This window comes from Vigna radiata, chromosome 5 (assembly GCF_000741045.1).
Source record: "Vigna radiata var. radiata cultivar VC1973A chromosome 5, Vradiata_ver6, whole genome shotgun sequence".
NCBI classification, from domain to species: Eukaryota; Viridiplantae; Streptophyta; class Magnoliopsida; order Fabales; family Fabaceae; genus Vigna; species Vigna radiata.
This window is the reverse complement of record NC_028355.1, coordinates 6,439,834-6,459,957: the sequence shown is the minus strand read 5'-3', so window position 1 is coordinate 6,459,957 and position 20,124 is coordinate 6,439,834. Positions and strand designations below refer to the sequence as shown.

Below are 20,124 nucleotides of genomic sequence, written 5' to 3'. Positions count from 1 at the left end.
AAAATAAACACTTCATGTACTTGAAATGATATATATATATATATATATATATATATATATATATATATATATATATATATATATAATTTTCCAGTTTTTTGTTTTATTATTTTTTACTCCAATAATTTCAGGGTGCGGGCCACAGAGCTCCGATTGACAAATCCGGAGAATGTTTTGACATGTTGAGTAGATGGATATCAAAGAAGGCTTTGTAGGAAATTAAAACAAAGGCCATTTACGATGCTGCAAAGGCTCGAATTTATCTGTTTGCGAATAAATGTGTTCTAATGAACCCAAAAATAGTATTATACCTTCTAGTATAAAAGGAGGGATTAAGTAACTCTATAGAGAAATGTTTTAATTTTGAATAATCAGTTAAATAAATAATATGATATTTCTTTTGCATTATTATATGTAGTTGCGAGTTAATTATAATGACATTATTTGTGTCCAATCGAGATGAGTTAATACCTAATTTTTATCGTTAAATAACCTATACTGGTGAAAAATGGATTATAATGTCATGCGGTCAACGTCTCACCGGCCAATTCGCAACATTAAAAATAACCGGTGACATTACCGTAAATAAATTCAATAGCTCCACATCCTCTGTTGAAACCGTTCACCAACTAATATTTATTAACGACAAACAAAGATCATATAGACGTAATCTAAAATGTACTAATGTCAAACAACGTCCAGAACAACATAAAACAATGACCTTAGAAACACTTAACATCATTTTGAGAAACAACTGACATTCAATTTAAAATAAAAAAAATAACGAAATACTGGTTTGCTTCCAGCAGTATCACTCTACCCACATTTGATGTCCACCATGCTAAATATTCGACGTTTTATATGACAGATAGCGAATCCGTTTTTTATTATGCTTTTTTCTGTTTTAAAGTAGACAGAACGTCACCCACTTTATGGTTTCGAAGTTTATACCAATGTAGAACATCAAACAATTTGGGGTCTGACGTGATGTTCCTTGGTGTACGAAACCTAGGTGATCACATAACTTCAGTTAAGAAAACAATTGACGTTCAATACAAAATAAATGAATACAAAATTTTGTTTTAAATAATATGATGTCAACAATAACAAAAGATGGACGTTGTATATTACAACTAGTAGTTATTCTTTTATTTTTGTTTTAAATAAACCAATAAAACGTTAATTTAAACTGGCTTTGACGTCAACAGTAATTATTTTAAGTAGACATCCATTCTTAAAATTTCTCCTATGAAGTCCATCTTTTAATTTTTTTTCCTTGTGTTTTCTGTTATCTCCTTCAGCTAGTAGTTATTCTTTTATTTTTCTTTTAAATCAATCCATATAACGTCATTTTATACTATCTACGACGTTTTATTATTTAGTTCCTTTTTATTATTTTTTCTTTTTATTTCAAAACAACTATATAACGTCAAATTCTTCTATGCATTCAACGTTTACTGAGTTGTGTTTTAGTGTAGTTTTGCGCGTGTTTTTCGGTAGCCTGGTACAACCTTCTTCCTTTGCTAGTTTCTTCATAAGAAAAGCTTGTGTCTTTTGCATCTCTAATGACATTTCAACCCAAAACCGAACCTGGGTCGTTGCCTAGACGTCATGCAAATCGCCAATGAAAAAGAATACGGTGACATGAGAACTAGGCAAGGACCCAGGTTCGGTTTTGGTAGAAATACCAAAGAGACCAAAAGACGCAAGCTTTTCTTTCTAGGAAACTACTAAAGGGAGAAGGTACTAATACGCTACCAAAAGACACGAGAAAAAGTGCACCAAAACAGAACGAAAACTCATTTTAATAGGTTCAAATGGAAGATAATTCATCAAAGGCTAATTTAATCGGAGTAAAAGTAAGTTTAAACGATTCAAAAGAGATAAAACGCACATGGAAATGCAATGCCGCGTAGAAAAACGGCGAGGAGGAAGATGATGAAGTGAGCGTGGAGTTGTATGAGTTAAGCATTATATTTATAGAGTCAATATTAATGCTCACAACCACTCTGGTAACAACACAAAATTAATTCTCACAACACAATCACACAAATGCCTTTGACGTCGAAGCCCCCTAATGTTTGACATTCTATGGGAATATAAAAAGGAAAAAGAAAAAAAAGAGTGACCTTTGCCTTTTAATAACGAATAATACGTCATATGCACATGGAATTCATTTTTTTTTTTGTTTCATTAAAAGAAAAAAGAATATAACCAAAAGGACACTTTAGAAGTCTAAAGAAATTGTCGTCAACCTCTTCGTTTCTAGCAACAAACTGCATTTTCCCATATATCATTTAAGTATACTAGCTTTAATTATTGAAACCCATATCGGCCCTTTCCCAACACTAATTATTTAAGTAGACATCAATTTATAAAATTTCTTGTAACAACAGTTGTGTTAACTTGTAACAACTCCAAGGCCTTTCAAAACGCTACAACTTCAAATCATAAAATTCATAAACTCCTTCCAGGAATTAATAGAGGACGTTGAATATTTTCAAAATCAACGTGTTATTTTAGGTTAAAAAGAAAAAAGAAAAAAAGATAAAAGTAAAGAAAGGAGAGACCTTTGCCGTAATATTAAATAATACGTCAACTTCCCTTTGTTGGACGTTCTTCTTTTGCTAGTTTCTTCATAAGAAAAAGCTTGCGTCTTTTGCATCTCTAATGACATTTCAACCCAAAACCGAACCTGGGTCGTTGCCTAGACGTCATGTAAACCGCCAATGAAAAGGAATACGGTGACATGAGAACTAGGCAAGGACCCAAGTTCGGTTTTGGTTGAAATACCATAAGAGACGATGAAGTGTGCGTAACCACGAGTTCGCGATTTCTGATTTAACAGGCAAAAAAAATAGTAAGAAGATAAGTGCTATTTCAAATTCTGTAAAACCCTGGAACTGCTTTTATAATTTGAAGTTTCTTGATTATATGATTCAATTTTTAAGTTTCAAGAAGTTGTTCTCTACCGAATTAGTGGATCTGATTTCGGAGAGAACAACATTTTGAAACTTTAAAAAATGAATCAATAACGATCAAACTGTGAAATTGTATAGAGCTAAGCATCATAAGTCAGGAGAAGTTGACGTCAGCCTCTTCGTTTCTAGTAGCAAACTGTATTTTCCCATATATCATTTAAGTAGACTGCCTTTTATTATTGAAGCCCATATCAGGCCCATATCAGGGCTTTCCCAACAGTAATAATTTAAGTAGACATCCATTTATCAAATTTCTTGTAACAATTCCAAGGTTTCTTTGTGTTAAGTGTTTTCTCTTCGTGTTACTAGTAGCTCCTTCTAGGTCACAAAAAGGAGTCACTTCTTTATGGTTTGATTCTGTCACGAGGAAAAGCTTGAAGGAATGGTAGTAACACAAAGAAAAAGGTTGATACATTTGGATTTCAGACTCTTTCAAAACGTTACATCTTCCATTCATAAAATTTCTCCTATGAACTTCATCTGTTAATTTTTTTTTAATCTGTTTTCTGTTATCTCCTTCAAGGACATAAAAAAGCTTGAAGGAGTACAGAAAATAGAAGAAAAAGGTTGACAGGTTTTGGATTTCGAATATACAGAGGATGTTATACATTTGGGTTTCGAACCCTTTCAAAATGCTATATCTTCCATTCATAAAATTTCTCCTGTGAACTCCATCTGTTAATTTTTTTTCTTTTGTTTTCTGTTATCTCCTTCAAGGACATAAAAAAGTTGAAGTATAGAAAATAGAAGAAAAAGGTTGACAGGTTTTGGATTTCGAATATACAGAGGACGTTATACATTTGGATTTCGGACCCTTTCAAAACGCTACATCTTCCATTCATAAAATTTCTCCTGTGAACTCCATCTGTTAATTTTTTTTTCTTATGTTTTCTGTTATCTCCTTCAAGGACATAAAAAGCTTGAAGGAGTACAAAAAACAAAAGAAAAAGGTAGATAGATTTTGGATTTCGAATATACAGAGGACGTTATACATTTAGATTTAGGACCCTTTCAAAACGCTACATCTTCCATTCATGAAATTTCTCCTATGAACTCCATCTGTTAATTTTTTTTTCTTCTGTTTTCTGTTATCTCTCCTTCAAGGACATAAAAAAGCTTGAAGGAGTACAAAAAACGAAAGAAAAAGGTTGATAGATTTTGGATTTTGAATATACAGAGGACGTCGTATATTTTAATATTCGACGTGTTATTGTAGGTTAAAAAGGAAAAGGAAAAAAGATAAGAAGTAAAAAAGGAGCGATTTGGCTTCTGGATGAACAATAAAATGTCATGTCAATAGTATTTTGACGTAATATTAATACAATAGTCATTAATATCACGTCGAGTGGCTTTAGCAAACGACGTATAATTTTTGTTTAAAAAAAAGAGCTATGGTATATTGAGCAATAACCGTTATCCCATATTGAGTATACTGATGCAATGTAACCATGTAACATTAAAATGGACATTTGCAATCATAAAAGTGATTTTATCAGATTTAATCAATTATACAATTCAATCATCATTAAGTAATGTTTGCCAAAAGAGAATTTCATTAATATTCAAAAGATGATTAAAATATTGATGAAAATCACCGCTTAAGAAGCCACTTATTAAAAAATTAAAATGAAACCACGAATTTCTATATTCTTCTGTTGTAGAATTATTGATGATCCCTTCTTGTTGTTCACATCACCTTTCTTTCCATTTTGAGCGGTGATTTTTTCAATCCTTAGATTCTTTTGTTAATGACTGTGTCAACTTTCAATTTACCAGAGCCCCAAGAATCTTGTGTTGCAGTCAGGTTTCAATTTAGAATATGGAAATGCAAACAAAACAGATTTGACAAAATCCGAAGTAGATGAGTGGGCTAAATGGTATGCGGTGAAAATATATATGAAATGTCAGAATCTCTAAAAAGATTCTTGGGGCTCAGGTAAATTGAAACCTGACTGCAACACAAGATTCTTGGGGCTCTGGTAAAATGAAAGTACTTGCATATAAGATTCTTGGGGCTCTGGTAAATTGAAAGTTGACACAGTCATTGACAAAAGACTCTAAGGATTGAAAAAATCACCGCTCAAAATGGAAAGGAAGTCATCTCTGGATCTACTTCTTTATAGTTTGACGTTCATATTTTGGCTTTTGCAATGCTGATAATAATACGTCAGATGGCTTAAGCGATCGATGTACTATTGGTGGTTTTTATATTGAAACGTCCAAGTATTACAACTCTTCGTTTATTGTTGGATTAAAGAGGGATTAACTCTTCATTCATTGTTGCATTAAAAATAAAAAAGGAAATAAAAAGGGAGAAACTCTTTGGCTTCTGGTTGAAACTATTCGTTTATTGTTCGATTAAAAAGGTAGAAACTCTTTGTTTATTGTTGGATTAAAAAGGGATTAACTCTTCATTTATTGTTGCATTAAAAATAAAAGGAATTAAAAAGGGAGAAACTCTTTGACTTCCGGCTGACAAATAATATGTCCATCCCCGTAGAATTTAATGTAGTTTAAAAGAAAAAAGAAAAAAAGAATTAAAAAGGGTAACTCTTTTTGCTTCTGGCTGACAATAATATGTCGATTGGCTTTAGAAAACGACGTACTATCGGTGTATTAAAAGAAAAAAAATAATAAAAGAGTGGCACCCTGAACTATTTACTGCCAATGAACGTCCGAACTAATATTGAAACTGTAAGCTTCCCCTAAATCTCTAATCCTTTTCTCAAATGGCTTCTTCATCAAATACCCTTAGTAGTCAGATTAAGTCAACAATATTGAATAGCCATTCACACTCATTGCTTTAAAAGGGAAAACTGATTTCATTAGATATTCATAATGATTACAATCAGATTGAAGCAAAATGATGTGGCATATAATGCCGATAGCAAAACAAACACAAAACAAATAATAAACCAAAACAGACACAGAACAAAAACACAAAACAAACTCCATACTAAAATTCTAAGCCTCTATTCTGATTCATAAAATTTCCATGGAATCGTCCTCACTAGACTCTTCTTCAATTGAATCTTCAATTGGAGAATCATTGTTATTCTTTTTCTGATCCATAGCGTCTATCTTCTGTTCGATTCTGTTTAGTTTTTCCAAAACCAATCTTTTAAAATTGCTTCCAGAACTTTGAAGCATATTCTCTTCATCCTTGAAGCACCATCCCTTTGTGGTCTTCACAAGGCTAAGGAAAGTCAAGGTGTTTCGATTTATCACATTTGAGTAGTCACAAGAGCATTTCTTTTCACCACTAACATCCACACCTTGAAGGGTCAGGATTTCGCTGATAAACAGAGCATATGGTAGATGTCATGTGTGTTTGATATATGCATCAATCATATGATTTTTTATTACTCCCACCCAATTGGTAGGAACATCATTATTCATGGCATACAACAGAAAAACATCTTCAGTTGTTATTCTGTCATGTAGAAATCTAGCAGGTAAAATCACCCGAGCAAGAATGTGCGCTATTATCTTTTCTTCTTTATTCAGTCCCTCATGCACATATAATCTTTCAATTGGGTGTCTCCCAGGAAACCTTAACCAGTTACTGTACACCTCTTTTTTGTTCAGCCTTTTGTTTTTTTTTTTCTGAGTACCGTAAGTGAGAGAATAAACCTTTAACTTTTAATCCTGGAACTTGAAACCATACATCATTGTCAATGTGAACATTTACTCCTTTTGCTCGAGAATGAAGGACACCATCTATGTTTCTCATATTGTTGTAGAAGACCCTTACTAAGTCAAGNTACCAATCACCCTTCATCTAGACAAGTGTAGAGAGACCTTGAGTTTCAATCCATTCTTGGAAGTGAAATCCTTCTTTTTCAAACAAGTCGAGGTTCACATATTTGTGAGGAACAATATGTTTAAACCTCTTCCAGCTCAGAAACTTTTTACGACTCTTCTCATCACTGATCCACCCGGAGAGATCATCATTTCTTGCAGCCTCAACAGTCTTTCCTCTATCTCTTGAAGGATGTGATAAAGAAGCCATTTGAATTTGGACACCGAATAATTTTCCTCAATACAAGGGTTTAATATCTTTGTACTTACAGAACAATGAATTAGGGTTTAGAAACAACTCAGTGTGCATAAGATATTCAAATTCAGTATATATAAGGGTGGATCAACGTCGAGTGGTACCAATATTTGACGTGGATCTCATCCTTTAAAATATTTTGTCAAGTGACTTTAGAATCGACGTAATATTGGTTATTTAAAATAAAAAAATAAAAGAATGGAGCGGTTGTTTATATTGAAACTAAATCTATTCCTGAAGTTATATTGAAACCATATGCTTTCTGTAAATCTCTAAATCCTGTTCTCAAATGGCTTCATCATTTTCAACAATGGTTGGTCTTTCAAAATGGTTTCTTTTCCTCCAATGATCTCAATATTCGATGTCAACTGTGTGAATAGCTATGAAATCTAACAGTAGAAAACAAATTGATGACAATTTAAAAGAAGAATCATGATTTTTTTCATTAATAACACATTACTTTTTTAATTTCACATATAACATATTGTTTGTTTTTCTGGAAAACCGAATTTTTAATATCTTTCAAAATGTTTTTATAAAAATTAAAATTCAAAACTCATTTATCACAAAAACGAATTTTGTGAAAGGTTTACTGTTTTAACTCACAACCCTTTTTTCTTCTTCTTTTGTTAAGTTCTTTTTCTTCTCCATTCTTGTGGCACTTCATCACCGCAAATCCCAGATACTATTACAATTTTGATTATATTTTCATATCTAGATTTTACATGTGAGAAAAATAGTGATGCATTGATTTGGAAAAGCATGGAAGGGAAAGAATGTGAAGCTTACTTTTAGTCAATGCCCGTTGAATGGGTTTGGAATGGTTTTCGAAACCCGGTGAACAATTTTTATTTTTTTTATAATATGGAAAACCATAGATTTGGAAAACCCTTTCTCGATTAACAATTTTTTTAATTATTGAAAACCATGAATCAGTTCAATGAGTTTGGAAAACCACGGAAGGATTGAATGGTTTTAGAAACCTAGTGAACAATTTTATTTTATTTATAATTATTGAGAATGTTTAGAAAACCCTTCAAGGTTTCAATGGTTTTAATTTAAAAAAATTAAAATATTTTACCTGAGTTTAAAAACCATTGTAACCTTCCATGGTTTTCCAAACTTATTCAACGACAATGGCTAAAGATAAGCTTCACTGTTTTCCCCTTTCATACTTTTCCACATCAATGCATCACTATATTTCTCACAACACAAACCAAACCAATATTTATATATAACTACGTAAAATCTAAACATGATTAAAACTCTAATAGTACCTAGGATTTGCGGTGATGAAATGCCACAAAAACAGAGAATAAGAAGAACTTAACAAAGGAAGATGAAAAGGGGAAGAAGAAAAAGGGATGTGACTGCTAGGTCAAGAGAAAAGAGAGAAGAAAAAAAGTGGGGAAGATTTAAAAATAAAAAGTAAAAGTAAATCTCTGTAAGTTAAAACTGCAAACCTTCACAGAATTCATGAAAAACGGGATTCTAAACCTATTAAAAAATGTGTTATATAAGTAAATATGACAAACAATATGCTATATGTGAAATTAAAAAACTAATATGTGCTATTAATGAAAAAAAAAAATCGAAGAATCATACATTGCAAAATGATGAAATTAAACAACATTTTTATAAATATATTTCAGTTGTCAATTGTTTCAGCATTAAACATATTGTGAACCATATTTCTTTTTCCAAAGGACTTCCCTTTCAGTAAGATAGCTAAACCATTATTGTACTGTAAAAAGCATTTCATTGACTTGAATTTGAAATGCCACCTTCATATGAACTGAGGCTTGAATGCGGAATTTTCAAATTCAAGTCAGCAAATTGCAATTTTAAGAACAGAGATGATTCGAAAACTAAGGAAAGAAAAGCGTTCAGGAGATAAAAAAAACATGAATCCTAATATGTTCAATATCGAAACAGGACGGATGGCGTTACAAGAAAAGCACATCTATATTTATATATGAACCGATAACGGACATTAGATCGTGTAATTATGGTCAATAACTTGTATTAACGTCAATTCCCATCTGATATGACGTTCAAACATCATTCAGTATTAAAGTAAAATATCTCAAAAATATCTTTGAGTACTGATAATGAAAACTACAAACAAAAAATAATAATAAATGGAGCGACGTTCATTCAGATAAAAAGTTAAAAATATCTTTGGATACTGATAATAATTGTAAAAAAATCTCTTTTGATACTGATATTTGACGAAAACTACGTTACAAAACCATGTGACTAGGAAGTTCAAGTGAGTGTTTAAAAGAAAATAGAAAAAAGAAAAAAATAATAAAAACTTAAGCTCCTTTGGCTTCTCGTAAAAGCACCCAATTAATGCTCCTAACCACTCCAATGTCCTTCACGTCAATTCCCGTAACGTCTATTCCCCCAGAGGCCTCAACGTTTGATTGAAAAAGAAAAATAAAATATAAAGGAAGTTACCGAAGAAATAAGTTAAACAGATTTTGATTTCATTTGAAGTTGTACAATTTGAAAACCTACCCTACATACCTTCCCTAACCAAATTAATGTTAAACGATGAAGTTGAAGAACTTTTTTTTATATAATTATTTTAGTTCTCAAAATTGTTTCAGCATTAAACATATTGTGAAATAAAAAACACAAATCGTAATATGGAAACAGGAGGCAAAAGGGATTATGTGAAATGCAAGTTATATTTATAAATGAACCAATGACGTACATCGTGTAATAATGCATAGTAAAGGCAAAAGGAGAGAGGAAAGAAATATAAGGTTGGAAATGTTGTTGTTGAATCTAATAAAAAAAATTATTTACTTTGTACATTATGTTAACTTTTTTATATGAAAAAAAGTTAGTTCGGATGTTAAATAACATTCATTTCAAATAACTTGTAATAATATAGTAATATTCAAAATGATTTTAATTATTCTGAGGTATAACTACATCTAAATTCTCATAATTATTAATATTATTATTATTATTTTTCATATGAAATTAAACTAATATTTTAAAGAAATAAAGTTTTACTCTCTTTAAATTTCATCGACATATCTTTCTTATATTTAATAATATGTAAATATTACAAGATAAATTTACATAAATTAATAATATAAAAATAAAAAAAATGTAAATCTTATCTTAAAATATAATGATAACGGGAGGTCATGGGAGATTTTATAAAGGCAAAAGGAAAGAAGAAAACATCGAACAACGGCAGAATGTGACGTATGCTTTGTCTTCTGTATAAAAATCACAATTAATTAGTATCAATATTCGAATCACTCAATACGCAAAGTTAACTGTATAAAAATAATTTGTATTGAAGTTGTTTGAAACAGTTCAACGTTATATTTAATGATTACAAAAACAACTAATATCAAAAGGGCACCAAATTTGGCTTCTGGTTGAAGACACGTCGAAGACCCGAACAAATTGACGTAATATTAATTTGTTATAGAGTCGAGGGAGATGTTATCGATGAAGGCTGGGGGAAAAACCAGAGATGTTAACACTTATGAATTTCAAAATGTTTTAGCATTAAATGCTTCAAAATCTAAGGAAAAGAAAATGCAAAGGAAGTATTATTATTATTCCTAATATGTTCAATAGGGAGGCAAGGGATTACGTAAAATGCAAGCTATATTTAGAGATCAACCGATGACGTACACCGTGTAATGATTGGCACCATCAGTCGTGGAATGTCAAATGTCAGCTAAAAAAACATAATAAAGTTGTATCAATACAAAATTATCAAAATAAACAAACTCTAATTGAAATTATATAAATAACTTACCAATAAATCGTTCCATATAATGTTCCGATCAACTTCGGACACATGATCAAAAGATGGAGTAAGAATACTAATCTTGTCACCATTAATGAAAAAAAAACATTCTATAACAAATCTACTATGACGGATGAAAATCATTAATCATAATAAGTTAATATTATGACGAAATTTTAAAAATCAATTATAATATGTAATGTGGTGACAGAAGCTTGTAAATAATTTTAAAAAGTATTATAACATAATTATAAATATTCGTCATACTATAAAATGGGTGGAGAAACTTAAAAATATTTTATAACGTAGTAATGGAAAGCTGTTATAATATATAAAAGGAGTGAAACATTTATTAATTTATTATAACTGATTTTGAAAAATCAGTCATAATATCTCTTTATTTCAAAGATATTCAGTCTCGTTGTCTTTAATTCGTTCACTCTTCTTTCCATCACTCTCATTGAGATCATCGCAAGCTCTAATTTCTTTTGTGCTTTCATCACTTTCTTCACTCTCGTTCGTGCTCTCCTTACTCTCGTTTGTGATTTCATCACTCGTTCGTGCTTTCATCACTCTCGTTCGTGTTTTCATCACTCTCGTTCGTGTTTTCATCACTCTCGTTCGTGCTTTCATCTCTCCTGTTCGTGCTTTCGTCACTTTCGTTCCCCTTTCGGAGTTCACCGGTCATCGAATAGGAGTTTGCTTACACCGTCATCAGGTTTTCCTCTTATTTGGTTTGCTTTTTCCTCTCAATACTCAAAATCTGCCAATTTGTTTGTTACCAAATACACAGAGAAAGGGGAAATAAGAAAGGAAAAGAGAAGAGGGCTGGGTTGGGCATATATAGCAGTTAACACTTGTTAATTTGTGGTTTCGGCCTCTTCTAGTATTCTTGTTTCAGTTGAACGATGGATTTTCTGACCAGTAGAGTGAGTTAGAGCCATGGATGATGAATCCCAGAAATATCCACCGAGTTTTTCTTTTCTAGTATTTTGGCTTTCTGCTCGTTTGTTTTCTCTATTGCTTATCCTCTGTGCATCAATTGAATAAAGGTAGAAAGAGTCACGTGTGTGAGAAAATGCACATAAGAGTTGTTATTAGTGAGTGACAGACACGCACACGATCACATTAACAAATATCCACAATTGTATGCTTAAATAAAATCTTTTAAGTAGTTTTTTTTCTGATAAAGGAGGGATCATAAAAGAAATTGCAGAAACAGTGGAGTGCATTCAAACTGAGTCATAATTCTAGAATTATAATAATTTCACAGCTCTACAATGGTAATATCAAGAAATCATCTAATGCTTAGAGATGTTGTATTATTATTAATCCTGTTGAATGTCATGAACATTTCAGGCAACCCTCGGATCATTCACAGGGATATCAAGTCATCAAACATTCTTTTAGATTTCAATTATGAAGCTAAGGTATCTGTCATTCTACTTATTCAAAAAGCTTGTTCTATTTGTATCAATCAAAATCTTGTACTATAATTTTTAATGTCAGGTCTCAGATTTTGGGCTAGCCAAATTAGCTCTTGATGCAAATACGCATATTACCACGCGTGTCATGGGAACTTTTGGGTAAGCATTCATTGATATGTCTCCAAACTTCTCTTTTCTTTTTCACTGTATCATTTTCCATTCAGACTATTGAGAGCAAAATGTGTATTAACATTGATTTCCACCCTCATGTAAGGTATGTTGCCCCTGAATATGCTTCAAGTGGTAAATTGACTGAGAAGTCTGATGCATATTCTTTTGGAATCGTGCTTTTGGAGCTAATTACCGGGCGGAAGCCAGTAGATGTATCCCAACCTTTGGGAGATGAAAGCCTGGTTGAATGGGTATCGAAAGATGCTTCTTTTTCTAGTATTGCTTTGCTATCATTTTGTGAATCTTGAGAGAGAAGCCTAATATCAATGTCTATTAAAACATATGTTTGGGGTTAAAGTCTATTTCTTGATTTTGCTTTTCTTCCCTTCGGAAATTGCATCACTTATCATACTTACTGAAGTATGATAAGGATGACAAAATGCTTACTATTTGCAAAACTTGTAGAACAGCCATGGTTTCAATCAAGCTAAAAGAATGGAATGTATTGTTTCAAGTGTGTTTGTGTCAATAGTTGCATGCATGAAAGAAAGCATAAAATTATACAGTTTAATAGTCAGAAACTGTCTAAACTTGTAAAATTCAAACATATTGATACAACTATATTTTTCAGGCTCGGCCTTTACTAAGTCATGCAATTGATACTGAGGAATTCAGTAGTTTGGCAAATCAAAGCCTAGAAAAGAATTACATTGAGAGTGAATTGTATTGCATGATTGAGGTTGCTGCAGCTTGTGTGCGGCATTCAGCTTCAAAGAGACCTCGCATGGGACAGGTAGACATTAGATGTTGGAAAAACTGCAAAATGTTATTTTGGATTATACCAACAAGTAAATGCACAAAGTACTGACATGGTTTTCCTGAATTGTTATGTTTCATAGGTTGTTAGAGCTTTTGATAGCTTAGGAGGTTCTGATCTAACTAATGGAATGCAACTTGGGGAAAGTGAGGTGTTTGACTCTGCACAACAATCTGAAGAAATAAGATTATTTCACAGCTCTACAATCGTTTCTTCAACAGCATGGTAGTAACAAAGATATCAAGAAATACTCAACCTAATAAGGGTTTATCATTTATGAGACTTGTCAATTAAGGGAAGTAAAAACGTTTTTTCATTCTCTGAGGATATTCCATTTTTGTAATTGAACTGACTCTCATTCGCATTGTAAAATTATGATTGCTTCATTTTCCTCCTTGTTTTTTTTTTTTTCTTTCTAAGTAGTAATCTTCATGTCTATTTTGAGATTAGATATCTAACTTATGATGTAAATTATAAACCTTCATTCACAGAATTTGAGTAAGGGACAATATAGTATGTGTCCAAAGCCAACTGATATATTAATAAATTCTGATTAGATATCACTAGTACTTGTCCAAAACCAAGTGAAATATTAACACATACTGATTAGATGTCTCTAGTAATAGTCCAAAGCCAACTGTCATGATTTAACCAAATTCTTACACTCACTCAAGGTAGAGTTTGTTATGCTTTAAACTTGCTATGGGTAGAAAACCCACAAACATGAAACAAATAACTTATTTCATCTAATTCTGTTTGGACATGATGAAGGTACTGATTTACAGAGTAGGTGTTACCTGAGCATCTTAACATGATATATAGTTAATCTGAAGTGTAATAAAAAACAGATTAAAAGTTCTTTTAACTTATTCTAAATATCTCCCTGTTGCAGCACCTCTACTGCATTCTCCTTATTTTGATAGGAAGAAAGCTCATTTTTCTCAGAAGATGTGATTGTTGTGCCGGATAATTTTAATTGTTATGGGCTATAGCGAAAGAGTTAACATGCAATTTGTATACGTTTTAATATGCAAAAGATATTTTAATTCCATGTACATTCTGGAATAGGTGTTGGATTTTATCTCAATGCCACACAAGAGAAATGGAAAAATTGGCGCATGTATGACTATGTTGTCAAGGAATTGCCAAAGCTTCTCAGTGATAATTTTCCACAGCTCGAAACATCAAAGGCTTCTATATTTGGTCATTCTATGGGTGGGCATGGTGCTCTGACTATCTACCTGAAGAATCAGGATAAGTATAAGGTTTTGATGATTATGCAACTGAAAACTTAAAGTTAAAGAGCTAGATTGAAAATATTTGAATTTCTTGAAAATAATGGATAATTTTACTATTAAGCAACATATGGTTTTTTATTAGTTACCTTCCCTAACTATGATATGGCACGTTAATAAATTTATATGCTACATGCTCATTGTACAGGTATTACTATTATTTTATTTGTCTGCAAATACACTGTACAGGTTTTTTATTAGTTAACTTCCTATTGGATTTTTCTATACTAATGATGAATTTTTATTTCTTGAGTTCACTTTGCATCGAGGTTAGTGGCTTAAGATATTTTTCAGGATATGTGGTACTCTAGATGTGATGTGTATAATGCTTATCTTTTATGTTGAACTTTTCCTATTTAACTGTTGGAAAAAATGTCTGAGCAATGGACGATGATCACCAGGTTCATGCTTTCCTTATTGGATATTTGGTACCAAAATCTAATGATAATCTTCTTTTGTTTCATTTAAGGTCCAATTAGAACGTTCCCTTTTCATATGTTTTACCTATGCAAGTTTGGAATGAATAGGTAATGAGTGCAGCGAGCTTAATGTTTATTGCTTGATCAATAGAATACTGATATCGACATGGCAATCACTTAATAGAACTTTTGACCTTCAAGATATGAGAGCCCTGTTTTGAAGTTAAATGAAACCAATATACCTTAGTATATAGCTTTATGTACTTTCATAAAGAATTTTGGTTTAATGTATCTTCATTTGTTAGGAATGAATATTTTCTGCTTATTATGTAATAAAAGATTATTTTTGAATATTTTATGATAGGTGAATAATGTATGTAATAAAAAAATATTTTTAAAAAGTATATATTATAATAGGTGAACAATTATTTGTCATAATATGTTCTACATATTATGATAGGTAAAGTCGTTATATTATGACGGATAAGTGAAAATTTGTCATAATATACTAGACCTATTATATAGGTGACAGAAAGTCCGTCATAATACATTGGACCTATTATGATGGACTTTTCTGTCCGTCATAAAATGCACAGGACCTATTATGATGCCCAGAACTATGATGCCAAGATATCCGTTATAATAGGTCATTTTTCCCCGTCATAAAAAGCAAATTTTCTACTAGTGCACGTGCCACTACTCCAAGGTATGATCGGAAGTCATCTGCATAGGGGTCAGTTGCAACACCCGTGATCACGTTAACATTCACCGGTGTTCTTTCACCACTATGCTTTCTGATCAAAAGTTGTTTCATCTTGGTGGGTCCTCTAGTGGATCTGGAAGGGGGAGCCTCATCTCCTGAAGAATGTGGACGATCAACCATATATTTGTCAACATAAATAACAACATGAAATATTAATAAAAGACTTATGTAATATCATATAATTTAACAAATGCTTAAAATAGTTATCATAGGAAATACTTATACAGAAATTGGAAATTCATACATAAAGATATGGATTCATCATATGTATATTCCCTCATCATGATCTGACCGAATTGCGTGTACATCGTCGTCAACTAGAGATTGTTCATCCAAATTTGTTGTAGTTTGAAATGAATGGTTGTCAGCAATATGAATATTAATCAAATTGTCTTCGTTAATTTCAATTTGTTTTTTGCCTTGAAGAGTGACATAACAATGGTCAGATGCAGGATCTTTGACATAAAAAACCTAAGATGTTTGATGTACCATGATAAACGGTTCGTCTCGGTAACCCACCTTTCGAAAATCAACCAGTTTCATACCCGATTCATCTATTTTCACACCACTCTTATTGTCAAACCACTTACATTTGAACAATGGAACAAAAAACTTGGTGTAATCAACCTCCCATATCTCTTCTATTATACCATAATATCTCATTGATCCAAGTACAGGAGATTGATCTTTTGATGTGGAAAATTGAAGCGACATCTAAACTTCACTTCATCATCACTTCTCCCCTCATTATGTTGTGCAAATTGTATAAATTCCTCTACACCTCTCTCGTACTCAGCACTAATGCGTGGTAAATTAATTCAATTTCGATCCATTCCTAAATATTACAAAATTACAATAATACAATTTTCTATATAAAATTATCAATTCAATCATACAATCAATTCAGTCATACAATCATATAATTAATAAGCATTCAAATGATCAATTCAAACATTCAATCACACATAATTACATATATTCAACATACAAAAAGTTAAAAATTTACAAAAGAAAGTTTAATAAACACAATAATAAGAACCTGAGAACGTGAAAAAGGAGTCAAAACAGAAAAAATACGACTATCCAAATTTTGGAACGCAACAATATCACAATACCTAAAAAAAATATAAAACAGTATTATTTTAATATATCAAAATGACTGTATTTTGAAAGTATAACTAAAAGACAATATAAAAAGGTCCAACGAAAAATTCAAGTTCATTAATTGCGCTCTCTTCCATAGTTAAGTTGCGAAATTTAACAAAAGAAAAATCTTATGACCAGTGTAACAAATAAGTACAATCTATTGTACATGAAGTAAAGGAATTAATACACTTGAATAGAAAAAACGAATTAATTAATTTTGTTCAACAGTTTCTTTGCCCACCAAGATGGTGGGATGCAATATTTGGTGTCTGAACAAAAATATTTAAAGTAGAATATTTTTCCAATATATCACTAGGAAAAGATGTTGCAGGAAATTTACTGTGAGTTTGATAAGTGAGAGAAGGAAAGAAAAGAGAATTGAGTAGTTTGGTAGTAAAAAAAACATATGCGGGACCCAAAAAATGTCTTTCCATAAAAAGATAATGATAATAAAACAAATAAAGCAATACTAATAACTAAAATAAATAATATTAATGTTAATTAGGAATAATATTAGATTATTTTTATTATTTTGTTTTCTTAATCAAATGANAATAAAGCAATACTAATAACTAAAATAAATAATATTAATGTTAATTAGGAATAATATTAGATTATTTTTATTATTTTGTTTTCTTAATCAAATGAATCAAAAAGTTCATTTCCACTTTATTTTTTCTTAATTTCTCTTGGACTAAAAATTATATTTACACTATATTTCTCTTCCTTTTCTTCACTTATTTTCTCTATCAAATATTACAATATAAGGGAGGATTGTGAAAGCACAAAGGTTTTATTCAAAATAAAAACTACTAGTATTTTTGTAAACTCATCAGTACAATGCTAAAAAAATTAGGCCTGGTGCCTCGTGCTTTAGAAGGTTTAGTTCACCTTCTCAGACTTCAAATTTTCAGAACAAGATATAAAAATAAAATAAATACATACGTATTTTTAATAATGACTATAAGTATTTTAAGTATGTCATGATTATAAGTATTTTTTTATTAAAAAAGGCTTAATTACCTATTTAGTTTCCAAGTTAGATGCTGAATTTCCGTTTGATACTCGCTTTTAAAAGTGATTTAATCGAGTCTCCAGGTTTTTGATTTTGCTTTTAATAGGTCCCTTCCGTTAAATAATAGGTATAAACGGTGTTAACTTCCCTACACTTTTTTCTCTGTCCTGTATTTTTTTCTGACACTTCTTTCTCTCTCTTGTATTTCTCTCTCGTCATTATAAATACTTTTCAAATTTTTCTCTCTCTTCCACCATTTTAATTTACACATTAATTAGTTTTAACTTTTAAAAACATCTTTCTATATTTAGTTTTCTAAAATAATTATGAAGAAGTTTGACCAAACAATACTTTTATTATTTGATTGAAATAAATATTTAATATTTTAAAAGGTATTTTTACGAGGATAATAAAAAAAATATCCAAAAGCATAAATTAATTTAAACAATAATATTATTGAGATTAATTTAAATACCCAAAATAATAACAATAATATGTGAGGAAAAGAATAAATATCCAAAATAATTATTTGCACATAAATTTCAACAAAAATATGAAAATATAGTACATGAAATGCAAGCGATGACTATATCTGCAGACATAAATGAGACAAATTTTAAATTAGAGCCTCTATTACCTTATCCCACATTGAAAATATAATTCATTAGTCCCAATCACCTCTTGGAAATCCAATATCCAAAACCACTGTACTCCAAAGTTCAAACTCAACTATCCTACCACCATAGTTTCATCACAGAGCCAAAAAGAGTGAGTTAGTGAGTGAGAGAAAGATCAGAGATCAATGGCTTCTACCCAATGAGTGAGTTAGTGAGTTGTGTATGAATCTGCCATGAAAATGGGCGAGACCTCAAAATCCACTGCCTTTCTTCTTCTTCTTGTTCTTCTTTCGTCTTCCATGGTTAGCTCAGACATCATTCCAGGACGTGTTCAAGACAACCCTTTCTTACTCATAAACGAAAACCTTATCTGCAGTGAGCTATGTGATATCCTAAAAATTATACCGATTAATGCTACCATTTGCAGTGCATTAGACCGTGTTGCAGACAACATGCATTCAACACCACAAACTATCTTTAACACTACACTCGGAATTTGTGGACTCAACCCCACGCTACCCTTCCCATGCAACTGACCCATACATATGCATGCATGGACATCCACATCCATCATCATTGTTTAGAGTAAAGGACGTGATCCTGTTACGTTGATGCATATGTATATGCATGGTGCATGCCAATAACAGAACTACATATATCTGTAATATTACCAATAAACGTCCTTGTTTATGGTATATTAATTAATATCAATATATAATATATATTGCTATACAACTGATTCTGCTGGCTTTTAACTTTGCATGTTCTTCTCCTATATGCTTTTATATTTCTGTCTNTACATCACATCAATATTATGTTTCTTTGTTTGTTTGTTTGAAACATATTTAAATTATTTATAAAAAGCTTTGTCAACTCTTTGGAAATTTCACTCATTCATGTTTGGATGAAATGATAATTTCCTCTGCTAAAAGTTTAATAAAAGTTTGTATATATTGTTAAACTATTCATTTCNCATTCTTATAGGATTGTTTTCCTGTTAGAGATTATGAACTACTACCATATCCTGCCACCATGCTGCAGGAAGAAGGGATGAAAGTGATTTCAAGAATGCAGTAGAGCTCTGATAGTTGTATAATAGTTTAAAATTTTCTCAAACTTAAAAAGCTTTAAACATTTCTCAAATTTTCCGTGCATGGTAATTAATTCTAGCAGTGGTAGTGGTAGATGAGAGAGAGAGAAAAAGTGAGAAGTTGGTAATTAATTCTAATATGAGAGAGAAAAAAAGTGAGAGGTAGTTATAAGGAAGAGAGAGAGAAATAGAAAAGAAAGGAAGAAGTGTTAGGAAAAGCAGGAGAGAAAAATAAAAGTACAGCCACGTAAGCATAAATTAACGTCGTTGCAAGCTACTTAACGGAAGGGACCTATTACAAGCAAAATCAATAATTTGGGTACCCAATTAAATCACTTTTATAAGCGGGTATCAAACGGAAATTCAACCTCCAACTTGGAGACTAAAAAGGTAATTAAGCCAAAAAAAATTAAAAAGAAGAAGATGGATAGAAATAGAGCAACAAGTATGAGACAACAACAATAATCTGACACCACGTCAGCAACTCTTGTTTTTATTCCTTGGGTAGTAGTTTTGTTCGGCATGTACCAAACAAATTA

General features: G+C 31.3%; 2 protein-coding genes across 3 annotated transcripts in view; both read left to right on the top strand.

The window, feature by feature from the left end:
* The window catches only part of LOC111241653 (serine carboxypeptidase-like 1), a 57,940-nt gene that overhangs the window by 20,546 nt on the left and 17,270 nt on the right, over nucleotides 1-20,124 (top strand). The gene's annotated exons all lie outside the window — the stretch shown is intronic.
* Nucleotides 11,261-14,566, top strand: LOC106760776 (proline-rich receptor-like protein kinase PERK9). Of its 2 annotated transcripts, none has more exons than XM_022780543.1 (7): nucleotides 11,261-11,543; nucleotides 12,185-12,255; nucleotides 12,342-12,411; nucleotides 12,527-12,674; nucleotides 13,055-13,216; nucleotides 13,323-13,465; nucleotides 14,309-14,566. In XM_022780543.1, the coding sequence occupies exons 3-7, from the start codon at nucleotides 12,398-12,400 to the stop codon at nucleotides 14,364-14,366; spliced, it is 525 nt and encodes a 174-aa protein (XP_022636264.1). In that variant the 5' UTR covers nucleotides 11,261-11,543; nucleotides 12,185-12,255; nucleotides 12,342-12,397; the 3' UTR covers nucleotides 14,367-14,566. The 2 variants fall into 2 exon arrangements, with proteins under 2 accessions (XP_022636264.1, XP_014499689.1); XM_014644203.2 differs by having other exon boundaries at nucleotides 12,335-12,411.

Bases quoted from the DNA above. Each gene is read 5' to 3' on its own strand.
- LOC106760776 (XM_022780543.1), top strand. The intron at 12,675-13,054 runs GTATCGAAAGAT...TATATTTTTCAG, and splicing joins ATGAAAGCCTGGTTGAATGG to GCTCGGCCTTTACTAAGTCA. The intron at 13,217-13,322 runs GTAGACATTAGA...TATGTTTCATAG, and splicing joins AGAGACCTCGCATGGGACAG to GTTGTTAGAGCTTTTGATAG.